At 39.0% G+C, this 15,306-nt stretch overlaps 3 protein-coding genes and 1 long non-coding RNA gene across 5 annotated transcripts in view; 3 read left to right on the top strand and 1 right to left on the bottom strand.

Moving 5' to 3' along the window:
• The window catches only part of LOC123871934, a 218,907-nt gene that overhangs the window by 79,291 nt on the left and 124,310 nt on the right, over positions 1-15,306 (bottom strand). The window lies entirely within an intron of this gene.
• Positions 716-1,523, top strand: LOC123871929. Its single transcript, XM_045915989.1, has one exon. The coding sequence runs from the start codon at positions 716-718 to the stop codon at positions 1,355-1,357; it is 642 nt and encodes a 213-aa protein (XP_045771945.1). The 3' UTR covers positions 1,358-1,523.
• LOC123871928 lies at positions 1,745-2,883 on the top strand. Its single transcript, XM_045915988.1, has one exon. It carries the CDS (start codon positions 1,807-1,809, stop codon positions 2,653-2,655), a length of 849 nt encoding a protein of 282 aa, XP_045771944.1. The 5' UTR covers positions 1,745-1,806; the 3' UTR covers positions 2,656-2,883.
• The window catches only part of LOC123871922 (inactive rhomboid protein 1), a 145,481-nt gene continuing 142,392 nt past the window's right edge, over positions 12,218-15,306 (top strand). For both annotated transcript variants that reach the window (XM_045915973.1, XM_045915972.1), the window contains exon 1: positions 12,218-12,861. In XM_045915973.1, the coding sequence (XP_045771929.1) occupies positions 12,356-12,861 (506 nt within the window). In that variant the 5' untranslated portion in view covers positions 12,218-12,355. The remainder of the gene's footprint in view (positions 12,862-15,306) is intronic.

The raw sequence follows: 15,306 nt of genomic DNA, 5'->3' as shown, positions 1-15,306 counted from the left end.
CTCGTTTCATACAATCGTAGTTCCAATTTCATTTGAATACTAGCCGATGCCCGCGACTTCGCCCGCGTGGATTTAGCTTTTTCGAAATCCCGTGGGAACTCTTTGATTTTCCGGGATAAACAGTAGCCTATGTGCTAATCCGGGATATTATCTATCTTCATTCCAAATTTCAGCCAAATCCGTCCAGTAGTTTTTGCGTGAAGGAGTAACAAACATACACACATACACACACACACACACACACACACACACACACACACACACATACAAACTTTCGCCTTTATAATATTAGTGTGATTATATAACCAAAGTCCATGAAATTTTGTAGACATATTCTAGAAACTAATATCTATGTCTGTGGTTTTCCAGATTTCTGTTAAAATATTCGGTTTCAAAGTTACGCGGTCTTTAAAATTTTCATACAAATCTTTGAGCCCCTGTAATTTTAAAACTACATATTTTTAGAAAAATCTAAAACACCACAGACACAGATATTAGTTTCTAGAATATGTCTGCAAAATTTCATGGACTTTGGTTGCTTAATATTCAAATGAAATTGGAACTACGATTGTATGAAACGAGTGACGGAGAGAGCCCTGTTAAGGTATAGATACTAAATAGCTATTTGATTTCCCACATTAAACATGAAATGTCAATTTCACAGAGAACTTTTAAAATGAGACGAAAGTTCTGATGCGTGACAGTTTACTTAGTCATGTTCGTTACCGCTGTCGTTATTTTAGTCGTTTATCTCGTGACAAAAGTGACTGCTCAGGACCAATCTCTGAGGGCAGTAACTCCTCAGTCACCGCCTCTGCCTTTCCTAGACCTATTTACTGGTGCCTCGAGTCACTACTCCGAACCTATACATAAAACTTACTCTGATGATTATTATCATTCTTCGTGTCCGAAATCTGATACGTTAGCCTCCTTCGCCAATGTACTAGGAAGTGTTGCTAAGATTATGGTGTCAGTAGCAGTTATGGCGCTTTTGAAAATACTTGGCGGAAAACTTTTGTTATTGCCAATAACGGTGATGGTGCTCGCGAAAATGAGTTTGAAAGCGATTTTACTATGGCCTTTCATATCAAAGATAATTAGGTATTTGAGAAAGAAGAAAAAGAAGAAGAATAAAGCTAGAGTCATCAGGGACTGTTCGGAGAGGCTTGCGTGTGTGTTGCAGAGGTCTTCGGACAGTGGTTGGGGCAGTAACTTCGGATCGGCTTTAACGTTCTTTATGATCGATGACGTCAATGAAGACAGCTTTGTTGCTAAGACTCTGTTGAGTATTCTAGCTGGTGAAAAGGTCGCGGAATGTATGTCATTGGACTGCAACTCGGGCAGTGATATTAGCTGACACGGCTACCTAGTTGCAAACTAACTTTTACCTGTGACTTTCGTAGATAAAAGTATTTAAATTTAATTACATATTTAGAGTTCCTAACTTGTTAATTAATTACATGGTCGTTAGAAGAATTTTACTTAGGTATGTAAGTATATGGGTGTTGGATTTCTCACATACTTTTCCATTGTCAACAAGATTAATTAATCGGGTAAGGATTATACTAGGTATAAGTTTTCAATAAAGGGCAATAAATTATGTATCCGAGATATGTTTTTATTTTTACAATATTATTACACCATACTAAACTTTGTAAACATAAATTCAACTGTAAGCATATTTTATGCAAATACAAGTAGGTCAAATAAATTTGTCTTCGTGCAAATTATCCAGATTTCCTCATTACGTTACGATCATTACTAAGTAAGATACATCATAACTAAATATCTCTTTAAACAATCAACATGAAAACGTACACGAAGTTGCAAGTGTTAGTTATGTACTGTTATCTGTGCTTACATTGCGCCTCGGGAGACCTAGTTGTGTCTCCGCCTTTTGAATTTCGAAGAGATCCACGGGAAATAGGAGCGAATACATTATCGCTTCCGAATTCAAATCTTCCTCCGCGCGCGTATCATGTGCCTCAGCAACAGATAATTCACACTGGCGCGATGCAATCGCAACCGGTGCCAACTGCAGAAAAAGTTGCAATGGAAAATTCCAGATTCTCATTCAACAGATTTCTCAACTCAATGAATGAATTTTCTGGTATAAATGAAGAGGAATATCAAAAATTACGAGCATCCAATCACGTTGACGAGGAAAGTAAGTTCAACATTCCATCCTCTAATGGCTTTGTGCGACAAAATTTAGATTCCTGGACACCGACGATTCACGACTCAGCTTCGATATACTCACCTCCTACGTCGATTCAACATCAATCAACAGGCAAAGCTTCACCCAAATTTAATTTAATGGAGCCGGTTACGACAAAGATGTCAAGTAAAATGAGCGGGCTAATGGGGTTGATTCTCACTCTCCTCGGGTCCGGTTCAGATAATTTACTTATGACAGGGTTTAAAGATGTTCTTATTGATGGCGTAATAAAACCGCTGTTAGTTGCTAAGGGTGGGCTGAAAATGTTGATAAGTAAACTAGCGATTCCCGTGGTAGCGTTGGTTTTAATAAATGTGGAGGTTTTGATAACCGTTTGGTGGTTGTGGGATGACTGTCCGGCACCGCAACCAATGCCATACCCACCAGCTTATCCGCAACCAGTGACTAACAACTATGGTTATAATTCCACGTATTAAGTAGGTAATAGAATTTTTTTGCCTTTTCTTCCTAAATATTTCTGTTACAGTGATTAGGATTATTAAAATGTTATTTTTACTATAAATAATTGTACGAGTACCTCATAATAAGTACTAAACATATAGTTCTATGTGTTTACTGTCAATTGAATAAAATAATTATTATTAATTTTTAAGAAAAGTTGTCGGTTTATATAATTTTATGTATTTAATAAAATGTTTTTTGTAATGAAATTTTTTTGGTTTTATTTTTGAATCGATAAAATACAATTCTTCCATCCTATCGAGTAGGTCATTGTTTATGACGATATTTTGTTCATATCTACTCTTCTTTACCCATACAAATATTCTTAAAGGTTTTCAAAATTTTAAGCTTCTTTTGGCAAAACAAATTGGTACCTATTGTGAGAAAAGTAAATCTGACGACGAATATCGTATTTATTCTTCAGATTTTCTAGTTGTAGTATGCGACAGGTCGAGATGGCGATTAGGGTGGGGACATCCCGCACACCCGTACAGCCGTCGCGCTAAGTCTATATAATTTAAAAAAAAAACCTACTATTTAGTTCCAGTTCCATATAAGGCAGTTAGTTAACGTTATTTGTGAATATGTTTAAACTTTGACCGTCAATAATGACGTGGGTTGCACAAGTCAGCTTTTGCTAACTTTGGACCAAAGTTTTATGTTTTACCTTATTATTCCTGGAGGTAGGAATATTTTAACTTGTGCAACGCACTTAGCTTTTTTGGGTTCCATATCAGAAGGGTGTCAACGGGACCGTATTATTAAGCATCCGCTGTCCGTCCGTCTGTCTGTCGGCGGGCTGTATCCCGTGAACTTTGATCATCGATGTACTGTTATAGATAGAGAGTTGAAATTTTCACAGAATGTGTATTTTTATTACCGCTATAACAACAAATAATAAAAATGTCAAAATAAAATGCCAATCAAAAGTGTTATTTCCTACACTTAGGTACGATGGACAGATAGAACCCATCGTGTGCAAGTCCGAGTCGCACTTGACCGATTTTACCTATAGTGAGGATTATTTAAATTCAGAAGATGGAAATAGATGTACGATCTGAATAAAATTATCTCAGTACTCTTCTCAGTATTCTGAATTTGTTTATTTAATCTAAACTGGCGCAATGCACTCTCTTTGCATGGTGTTGTGCTTTGTATGCATGTGCTTAAATTTGATTTCGCAGCATTTGTACACTGTGTGAATGTATTTCAAGTGAGTTTCGAGTAGGTAGGTATATTGGCACACTCGTATTATGACTTAAATTTCCCTCCGCTCCCGTGGGAATTTCGGAAAATCTGGCCTTGTTCCTTGTCTAGTACTTCCTGTACTTACTGAACTACTAGTTCCTGTACCTACGTTATAAAGGGAAGGAATCGGGCTTGGCGTTGATGAGTGAGCCAGGAATCAGGACTTTTCTTTTTACATATTATTGAGAGAGGAAAAAATGAAATAGGTATAGTATAGATAAGTACCTGCGCATAACTTAGGTATACTATTATTTTACTGCTATTATTTTTCACGAAGAATATAGTAGAACGAAGATAGATAAAAAAAACTAGAATGGAAATCTATTATTCAGATTTTTATCAAATTAAAAGAATCATTTTTATTACTTAATTTTCACTTCACTAGGGCAGTAATTTAAAGAAAACAGTTAAAATTTTCGTAAGGCAATCCAGGATTTCCTGTTCCGCTAATTGAATAATTCTTACAGACTGCTGTCATGAAATTAATGTTTCATAGAAAGTCTGAAAAACGATGCAGAATATTAGTGGGAACAACGCTTATGCACTTTTTTGCTTTCTCTCTCTCGGCGAAGGCTGACCTATTTCACCTTAATTGAACAAAAGCAAATACAATTTTTAAATTGTGACTGTCAAACCAAGACTTTATTTAAAAAGAGAAAAGCAGAGAAACGTTATATTTTACTAACAAGTAGTTCACTCTGCTTAAGTCTTCAATTAGATGATATGAATACCGCACAGGAGGCTTGTATTTTTAGAGACAACTATGAATGTATTGATAGTATAAGAATACTTAGAGATAAGTTTTCCTCTGAAATGTTTTGAATGGTAGTGAACACCGTATTGGATTGTTAGCAATTTTTTTGTGCTGTAATCGAACATAATATCTTATATGGAGGAAATGATTTATGTATGGTTAAAAGTCGATAGACGAAAAATACTGCTTTTATTGATTTATTTAACAATACCTCAGTATGTTTAAAGCAACGCATAATCGCATATTAGTTGTGGACTCCATATTATGATAATGACGCTTCCTCATCTCAAATGTACCGAAGTTGTCCAGTTATATAGTGTTACTAAATGTATAGATTGCTATACCATGTATGCCTTAAGTTCTTGTTTGTTTTAACAACTTTAATAACCATCGCGATATGCAAAGTGCAAACACACAGTAGGTATATCCTACATATAGGGAATTGCTAAGTTAAGTGCAGTTACTAAGTTTGCTAGCGTTTGCAAATTATGTAGATGTATTTTCAAATGGGTTTGCAGTACGCGCTGTAAACAATGAAAACGTATTTCTACTAAGATATTAGATATAATATATCTAATTTCTTCTTGGCATATGTACATATACCACGACGACGATATGTATAAATGTACATAGGCTGCACTGAAAGTATCGGGAATGGAATATTTCCACTATCCCTGTCATATTAAAATCTTTTTAATTGAAAACTCCTTGGTTTTAAAAATCGAATACCATTTATTTATTTAAAAAAAGATTCTCGGTCTTTTCACAATGTCTTGTCAAACTTGTTTAGTCGTTGAGAAAATGGAATTGACTCGAGATAATTCTAGAGCGATGATTTATTATGAATTTCGAAGTGGTTTAACACAAAAATAGTGTGTTGACCGGATGATTTCTGCATTTGGTGATGAAGCCCCATCCAAAACCACAATTTATCGCTGGTTTGCTGAATTTCAACGTGGACGTGTCAAGCTCAGTGATGATCCCCGTCAAGGTCGTCCAAAAACTGCAGTCACCCAAGAAAACGTTGATGCTGTGCGTAAGCTGATTGAGGAAGATCGACATGTGACATACCGCGAAATTCAGGCAACTTTAGACATTGGCATGAGTCAAATACAAATATTCTTGCATGAACAATTAGGTGTAAAAAAGTTGTTTTCCCGATGGATACCGCATTTGCTCTGTGAAGAGCAAAAAGCGGCTCGCGTTACTTGGTGCGTCAGAACTCTCGAAAGATTCCACGCAGGATCCTCAAATGCTGTATACAACATCGTATCAGGTGACGAATCCTGGATATACGCGTACGAACCCGAAACAAAAAACCAGTCACGAGTTTGGGTGTTCGAAAATGAGTTAAAACCAACAAAAATTGTTCGTTCACGAAGTGTTGGAAAAAAAATGGTGGCCACGTTTGTCTCCAAAACCGGCCATGTTGCGACTATTCCTCTTGAGGTTCAAAGAACGGTTAATGCTGAATGGTATGCTAGCATTTGTTTGCCACAGGTCGTTTCTGAACTCCGTAAAGAGAACTGCAACCGCCGCATCATCCTCCATCACGACAATGCGAGTTCTCACACCGCGCACAGAACAAAAGAGTTTTTAGAGCAAGAAAACATAGAATTATTAGACCATCCGCCGTACAGCCCCGACCTAAGCCCTAATGATTTCTGTACTATCCCTAAAATAAAGAATACATTGCGTGGTCAAAGATTTTCATCACCTGAAGAAGCTGTGGACGTCTACAAAACGGCCATTTGGAGACCCCAACTTCCGAATGGAATGGTTGCTTCAATGATTGGTTCCATCGTATGGAAAAATGTGTCAAATTTCGCGGAGAATACTTCAAAAAGCAATAAATACATTTTAAAATAGTAATGTTGTGTCACTTCCATGATTCCCGAAATTTTCAGTGCCGCTCTCGTATATGTATATGTATCAGTATTCATCAAGAGCTAAGTTGTCAACAACTATAAAAATCATTACGTAATAAGTTCTAAATAATATGTAATAGAATGCCAGTGAGAACACATTTTAGACACAGACCGTCTACGGTGCAGATTTGATCAAAATGTGAGCTGATGTGAAAATGTCTACGAAAGTACATTGCTACGCGCACGCTCCGCGTAGGCTTTTGTGACTTGTCTATCGATAGATATTTTTCTTTTTTTTTAGATTCTTATAGGTAGGTACATAATATAATTTTTTATCAAATGGAAAATTACCTTTAGAATCGACACTTTTGAAGTCTAATGAGGATGTTGTGTACCTACATATTTATTAGAAGTCCGTACCCAAAAGGTTCCTCTTTGTGTTGGGGACAATATGCAGATAAACTTTTAGCTTCTGTAAAATAACGAAGGCCTGGCACGCGCTGGCTCTTAGCCCACTAGGTGAAATAGCTGTCAACTGCTGAGTCATCATTGAATAAAAAAACCTAGCAGTCAAAGTTTAATCTACAAGGTATTTAAAGCTGCAGGCATCTAGGTACTCTAAATACGCTTATCAAGTTATCAGTTTAGGTAGGTATGTATATTTACCTATCTAGGAATTAAACTGGTAATTTTAGCTGGTAGGTGAAGCAATCTAATATTATAAACCTAATCTAATAAGATTAGGTCTATAATATTAGATTACTCTTCACTAACATTTGGCCTGATTTTCGGAGATAGGAACAGAGTAATAGAATAGCTATTATATGAAAGCTAGCTTTTGTTTCGCAATTCCCTCGATGGTTCACAAACTCCGAAATAGTTTGTTATCCACAGTTTAATATTATATATTTTTGAACATAATATATTATTAAATTTAAACTATATTTAAACAAAAAGACATTACAATCGTATAGTTTGGTTCTCATTTGAATATATTATATTAACCATTGAAACTATTGGCAAATTATAGGCAAATATAACTGTAATAATATATAAAACGACGGAAATGAATATATTATTATTATTCCTTTTGGTTAGCAATTATATAGTATTATACTTGGAGATGCAGGTTGTTAACGCATCTCCATCAAAAATTCTATTAATATTTTAGGGTTCCATACCCGAGGGGTGCCAGCGGGAGCCTATTACCTACTAAGCCTCCCCGTCCATCTGTTCGTCTGTCTGTCTGAGCGGACTGTATCTCACGAACCGTAATAGGTAGAGAGTTGAAGTTTTCACTATGAGTATTATTTCGATTTTAGGATGACAAAATAATGAAAAACCAAGATGGCGAATTTGAAAATGGCCGCCAGGCAATCTTGTGCAGTGATGCGGAAGCCTTCGTGCGAGTGCCTTAAAGTTACACAGGCTCAAATATTCACATACAAAACTTTGAGTCTGTGTTACTTTGGGAAATCTGGCAAACTTAAAACACAGACATTTCGATAAGTTTGATTGCTTAGTATTCAAATGAGAACCAAACTACGTTTGTATGGAGTGCGCTGAAGAGCACGCTAGGGAAACTTCTCATAATTCTTCGTGGAAAGCTTCGCATGCACATTAGTGTAGACGCTGTAACCACTGGCCCCAACCTGAGGTGCGCTTCTTTATGAGGCCAATTGCATAGAGCCATATATTACTTACTAGAGGATGCCTGCGACTTCGCCCGCGTGGATTTCGGTTGTTTTAATCCCGTAGGAACTCTTTGATTTTCCGGGATAAAAAGTAGCCTATGTCTTTCCCGGGATGTATCCCAGGTATGTACCAAATTCATTAAAATCGGTTCAGCGGTAACGTAGCAAACAGACAGACAGACAGACAGACACACTTTTGCATTTATAATATTAGTATGGATAGTATGTATTTGGTTCGAAATGGTAGTATTTTGTTGCGTCCTATGATCATCAATTTAAACCGTGGTTTAACGATTAAACGTATCCCGCTCACGTATAACTTAGAGGTATGGCTTCGCATCGATTACTAAGTAGGTAGGTACCTGGAAATTAAATACCTAAGTGATACGTCTTTCCCGGTAGGATAACTTTACAAGGTTTACAAGCTAATGATGGTAATTTGAACTTACTTATCATAGCACAGGAACCTAGTCCTACTACCTGTTTTTAAAGGAGACTTATTAAAAATCCACTCATCAACTCACTACGCTCGGGTCCTTCTCTCAGAATTAGAAGAGTTGAGCCCATAGTGCATGATGCAATGTGTTGGCCAACTGTGGGTTAGCTTGGCAGACTTTTGAAATTATTTCGTAAAGCTCTCAGGCATACAGATAAAACAAGTATTAACAGATATTAAAAATCACATATCTATTCGTTTTTCCGAAAAGTTTGGACCCCCAAACAGGAGGTTGATGTCTCAACCACTAAGCTATCATTTGTTTTCATTATTTTATTCTTAGATTTTATTTATATTTCCTCATTACGTGCATAGAATGACTGGAGTACAGTATCCCTCGGAGAAGATTCCTATATAATTTCATATACATATTTAAAGCTACCCGTGCAAAGTCAGGGCGAGTTAGCTAGTATTTAATATTTAATGGAAAGTATGTGTGAATGTTATACGAGGCTTCTCCCCTCGGGTGTGGGACAATAAAGAGGAGACATAATGAGATCAGGCGACAGGTGCCTGCATTCGTTTGCCTCTGGCCTGTTACATCTAATTGGGTAATGGTCCAAAAGATACGTAGTATTGTACAATATGTCTACCATGTGGGGAGGCAATAGCAATTTCACGAGAAAAAGATGTGATGTACAACAATGTACTGTACTGAATTACTTAATGGGCTGCGACATGAAAATTTTTTTTATTTATATAGTTCTCCTTATAAAGATACTAGAGGATGCCCGCGGCTTCGCCTGCGTAGATTTTGGTTTTTTGAAATCCCATAAGAACTCTTTGATTTTCCAGGATAAAAAGTAGCCTATGTCCTTCCCCGGGATGTATCCCATGTCTGTACCAAATTTCATTAAAATCGGTTCAGCGGTTGGGCCGTGAAAACGTAGCAGACAGACAGACAGACAGACACACTTTCGCATTTCTAATATTAGTATGGAAGTATGGATTATGTTGTCTTTAATTTTGAGATAATTTTACAGAGGAAAATACACATTTTACAGGTATCCGATTTATGTTTATATCGCCAACAGCGGATTTTAAAATACTGATTGTGATCCCGGTTTAAAATGTAGTTTCTGTACTCGTATCTAGTAGATTTGCCCCGGCTTTGTACATGTAGATCTATTCTGTAGACAAGATATCAACAGCAGATCCAGGTCTACTTACCCAGATACATATTATGTGGCTTGCCGGAAATCGAATAAATAGGTACTTTTGATAGTTCGCATATTGCTTTGATTTTATTATAAGTGTTGAATTTTACTAAAAGAAACTAAGTTAATTTCAGGTAGAGAAAACTTCAAAAAGTACCAAAATTAAATCGAGTTGAAATCGTTGAAATTCAGAGAGAGGAGGTAGGTAGGTAAATGGTTCACATGCTCCCTACGTTCATTAACTCTTATTTGATTGTAGTTCTCGTATCTACTACCTGCAAACGTTTGCTAGGTTTTTACTGATTCAGAATTTGATGAAGTATGCGGAATTAGGTTTTTGCAATTGCATCGCATTTTGGAATGTTGAGCTGACGTTTTTTGAAAAAATTCAATATGGAGGCTGTAAATTAGGGCGCTTTATGGTGAACAGTCATGGGAAGCATTACTAAGTAGGTACAATAAAAGCTCTATTGTAGAAATAGAAATACTTTTTACTCAAATAATTTTTTACTAGTTCTTTTGAATCGGCCAGTGAATCTAGCACTGGTTTCGAATGAACATTTAACTGGGAAGAACCACCAAGAAACTGAGCTTGACCTGAGCAGGAATCACCAATCACCGAAGTACTCAAACCGCTCTTTCATAATATAAGGAGGCTTGATCAATCCATCGCCGCCGGACCATTACTGAGCACTGGGTTTCTCTCAGAACGAGAAGTGTTTAGGCCATAAAGTCCAAGTGCGGATTGGCAGAACACTACGGAGAACACTCAGGCATGCAGGTTTTCTCACCATGTTTTCCTTCACCGTTAAAGAAAGTGATATTTGATTGCTTAAAACGCACATAACTCCTAAACATTGGAGACGCATGCCCGGGATGGAACCCCCGATCTCCTGAATAAAGAGGTGGACGTCTGAATCACTAGGCTATCAAGGCTATAAGGAAGAGTAAGTTGGATCGAATAGAACTTACGATATGTTACATGAAAGATAGAAGATGAGTGATTTATAAATCAGCTTTGAAAATTGGAAGCTGATAATTTAACGTTAATCTTAAGGCGACAAGGGATGTAGGGAATATTGCAAATGGCGTTTCCCTATTCAATTGGGATAAATGTCAGATAATAATAGGTACAGCGAGCGTGCGTGATTGAACCCAAACCCTGTTAGAGTTCACAACCCTCAGGGGGTGTTTCATTTGCCCTCGATTTTCTGATAAAAATTTACCTAGAAATTAACTATTTTTTACAGCTTGTCAAATATGAAGTTCGAATAAATTAAGCCGTAGAAACCTGTCTTAATTTTAGGTCTTCGTACCAAAATAGTAAAAACCTCCCTACCTGTCCGTCCAACATAAACTTGAAAGGAATAGTTTTAAATACATAATGCTTACGCAACCTTATTGCAAATGAAAAATCTATGTCTTATTACTATATAACCAGTAAAAACGCGCTTAAAAAAGCTTAAATGAAAAGTTTCGACTATACTACATACGAATTTATTTTTGGTCTAAGGAGATAAAAGTAGGGCTTGACTCCTACTTGACCGTATTTTTTCTCGTCGTTTCCACGTAGCAGCGTATTCTGCAGAAAAGTTGCAAAGTGGTAAACAACTACGAAAATGCTTTTAATGGTAGATATGTAGGTATATTATGAAAGATGTAGAATGTATAAATTATTATCAGACTAATATTAGCAGCCTAAATTTATCAAATCAAGAAGGATAACATGTGTCCCTGGGAAGCTTATTGGAAATGTAGTGTTGGTGTTGATACGAAGTGAACGTAGGTGCGGGCTGACGGCACGGCGCAGTTCAGGGCTCCGCGGCGTCGATACGCGCACCGGCCTGACGTCGCCGCAGGCTTCGGGCACGCGCACTGGCACATTCGCTGCTGTTGTTCGGGCACTGAGCGCTTCGCGACGCATGTTCCTCGTCCTCTCGGTGACGAGCGACGACCTTTATACTCGCGACGCGAAATCCTGATCGATCGCTCTGCCCCCTGTGAAAAGGACCATCGTTAAAGGATCATTTAGTGTCTAAAAAATCATTCTAAACACAAGTTAGTGAAAACAAACATCGGAAAGTGATAATAGCGCAGGCGCGCCGCACGCGGACATGACGAGAGCGGCCATCTTGCTCGAGGACGCAGTTTCGCCTCGCCCTAGTGTACAAATCTGATCGCAAACCCCTTCAACCGGATCGCCAAAAAGGAAAGATGCGTCGCGGCTCAGGCTCCGCGACGGAGGCCCTCTGAGACCGCACCGCGTCACCGCTATCGATCCGGCGGGGCGCGATGGCGCTCTCGGAGTGAATGCGGATATCGGAACTGTACCGCAGCCTCTGCGTGCCAGCGGAGAGTCGGTCGAGTGAGCGCGCCGAGGACATCGCGCGGCATGTGAGACGCCCCGATAGCTGCAGAAGGGCGCGCGGGCGGCGGCGGGTCCGGTTGACCGCGCGCCATGGGCGAGGAGTACGCGCGCTCCCCGTGCGAGCGCTTCCCGGCGGTGGGCGCGTTCAGCGTGGCGCCGCCGGAGCGGCTCAGCCCGCCGCCGCCCGCGCCGCTGCCGGACCGGTTCTCGGCGTCGCCGCGGCGGGTGCGCCGGAGTGCCGAGGCGGAGCGGGCGCGCAGGCCGCGCTACGTGCCGCCCGCGGCGCACGTGCCCGTGGAGCGGTACGTGCCGCGGCCGCCGGCCCCCGTGCGCCCGCCGCCGCCGGTCTACTGCGGGCTGGCCTGCAGGCCTCCGCCGCCAGCCCCTCGCAAGTGCTGCGGGCCTGCGTGTCGCGAGGACATCGCCGGCTCGCCACCTCCGTCTCGCTACGTGGAGTACGTGGGAGCGGCGGCCGCCCGGAGACTCGCCTGCACTCCGCCGCCACCGCCGCCGCCAGCGCTGCAGCTGCCGTGCGAGCCTCAAGAGCCACCTTGTTGTGTGCAGGCTCGTCGGCGCCCGCAACCTCCACATGATTGGTAAGTAAATTTTCAATTCAAGGTTAGGTACCTAATGAAAATCTTATGTTACGTAGCTATTAAGTTTTCCTTGAAACTGCAAAAATTGGTTGCTGTTTACTGTCCGTATTTTTTCAACAATAACAGGTAGGTACCTAGGTTCCATAAATCTAACGTAACCTTTAGAGGTAAAAGGGTTTAACGTTTAACGTTGACACTTGCTTCAAGACGAGTTTTGTAATTTGTTATAGGTAAGTATAATATTTTATGGGTGGAATAGATAACGTTTGATTGATGGGCTACACTTGTGGTAATGACAGTGGCGTTAGTTAGTTATGCTTTTCATTATTAATATTAAGTAAGAATTGTACAAGCAGATAAATCTTGTATGCGTAAGTACTTAAGCCTGTGGATTTTGATGGAACACTATATATTTACCGATTTAAACCATACGTCATTTATTTATGTTTAATAAGAAATATGTTTTGGAAATTCAGCGCCTCAGTCGACTTATAAAAATTCCAGTCGAGCGAAGCCGGGGCGGGTCAGCTAGTGGCTACATAAAACCATCACGTGGTAGAGTCTATTTTTATTATTCCGCGAGATCATAACGTGGTAGCCATTTTCATTCGTAAAGTTCGTAATTATTATAACTTCAGATGTTTGTATACAAATTATCTGCTGTAAGGTCTAATGATTTTTAACAATTGACAATCAAAAAGTGCACAATGGTAGGTTTTGAAATGAAGTTTTACACGAATTATTATTATTTACGGGCATTATTACACTAACTACTTACCTATACGTCATAATATTCTCATCCTACAACATTCAGTGTTCATGTTAAACGATTACGTCAACATTCTTCTAACGATTTTCACTTCGGGATATGTACTTACGTACATCGAGTTTCGCGCATTTCGTATATTTATAATGGTATTTTATAAGCCACCTACGCATTTAGCGTAAGTTAATAACGATTATTTTAATGGACGATCCATTAACAAAAAGAAACTAGGAAATTGTTTTGGCATTCAATCTTCCTTTCTTCGTGTCGATAGTTTAATGAAAAAAGTTTGTTTTCCGTGTCACGGTTGTAGAAAGCTGTGCTTCAGAAGGTTGCACTTAGCTTTTTGTTAGCTAAAGGTGACAATAGCTAGATAGCTCACGTGCTCACCCAGGCTTCGCATGGATGGTTTATAAACCTTTTCCGAAATATACACTACCGGATGATATACCCATGCGGGGTTTACGTGTTCTAAAAATCCCGTGGGATCTCTTTGATTTTCTGGGATAAAAAGTAGCCTATGTTGTTATTCACCAGTATCTATGCATGAAATCACAACGATCCGTTACTCTATTAATTAGGGCGTGTTTGAAGGACAAACAAACACACTTTTACATTTTTATGATAGAGTGGAGTAATGTACCTATTGGATACAACTTGAATTTAACGTGCCTACCTAATCAGTAATACTTACTAGAGCTATCGAACAGACAGACGCGAGGGTTCCTTACTCGGGTATTTTTTCGACATTTTGCACGATAAATCGAAAACTATTACCTATGCATAAAAATAAATAAAAATCTGTTTTAGAATGTACAGGTAAAGCCCTTCCATATGATACCCCACTTGAAATAGTTATCTTATTTTGAAAATTTAAACACATTTTAATTTTTTTTAAATGATGTAACCACAAATTAATCGTTTTCGGATTTATACCTTTACTTGTGCTATGAGACCTACCTACTTGCCAAATTTCATGATTCTATGTCAACGGGAAGTACCCTATAGGTTTTCTTGACAGACACGACGGACGGACGGACGGACAGACAGACAACAAAGTGATCCTACAAGGGTTCTGTTTTCCTTTTGAGGCACGGAACTCTAAAATTGGGTAGTTTGGCAAATATTATAAGGGATTGGAACCGATGAACCGATAAACATACACACACATAACTACCAAACACTAAAGTCGGATAAAAATACAGAAATTGTTTTCATATTGCATGCTGTTCGTGATGATAATTGAATAGAGATTGTCGTGTGACTGCTACCTATATAAAACGGTTCGAAATGTGGCACGCAGTCTGTATTAGTTAATAATTTAGTTTGCATTTTTTCCATTAGATTAAAATATGGAAACATTTTTTTTTTCCTTTCATATCTCTTCCATCTGCAATCAGTCGGTGGACTATGAACAGATTTGAGGACCAATGTTATATCAGTTTGGGCTTTGCACATCCAGCGATGTGACATCCCTTCAAGATAAGTCTTACTATATGCTGGCCAATCTTGTCCTCTTAAGGCGGAACGTGCTGTAACTGGCATCCAGAAGTTGGACTGCTAGGCTGTTTTTATGACCCTCAAGTCTCTGTTTGTAGGCCTCAAGTGTCCTGTCTATTTCCACCTTTACTGTGGGGATTTCTGTGTATGCATGTACTTCACTGTTTTTTGTGAACCAT

Source organism: Maniola jurtina, chromosome 14 (assembly GCF_905333055.1).
Source record: "Maniola jurtina chromosome 14, ilManJurt1.1, whole genome shotgun sequence".
In the NCBI taxonomy this organism is placed as follows: Eukaryota; Metazoa; Arthropoda; class Insecta; order Lepidoptera; family Nymphalidae; genus Maniola; species Maniola jurtina.
This window is presented reverse-complemented; position numbering and strand designations above follow the sequence as displayed.

What these genes read in the sequence shown, in the direction of transcription:
- LOC123871928 (XM_045915988.1), top strand. Translation starts at nt 1,807, where the DNA reads ATGAAAACGTACACGAAGTTGCAAGTGTTAGTTATGTACTGTTATCTG.
- LOC123871929 (XM_045915989.1), top strand. Translation starts at nt 716, where the DNA reads ATGTTCGTTACCGCTGTCGTTATTTTAGTCGTTTATCTCGTGACAAAA.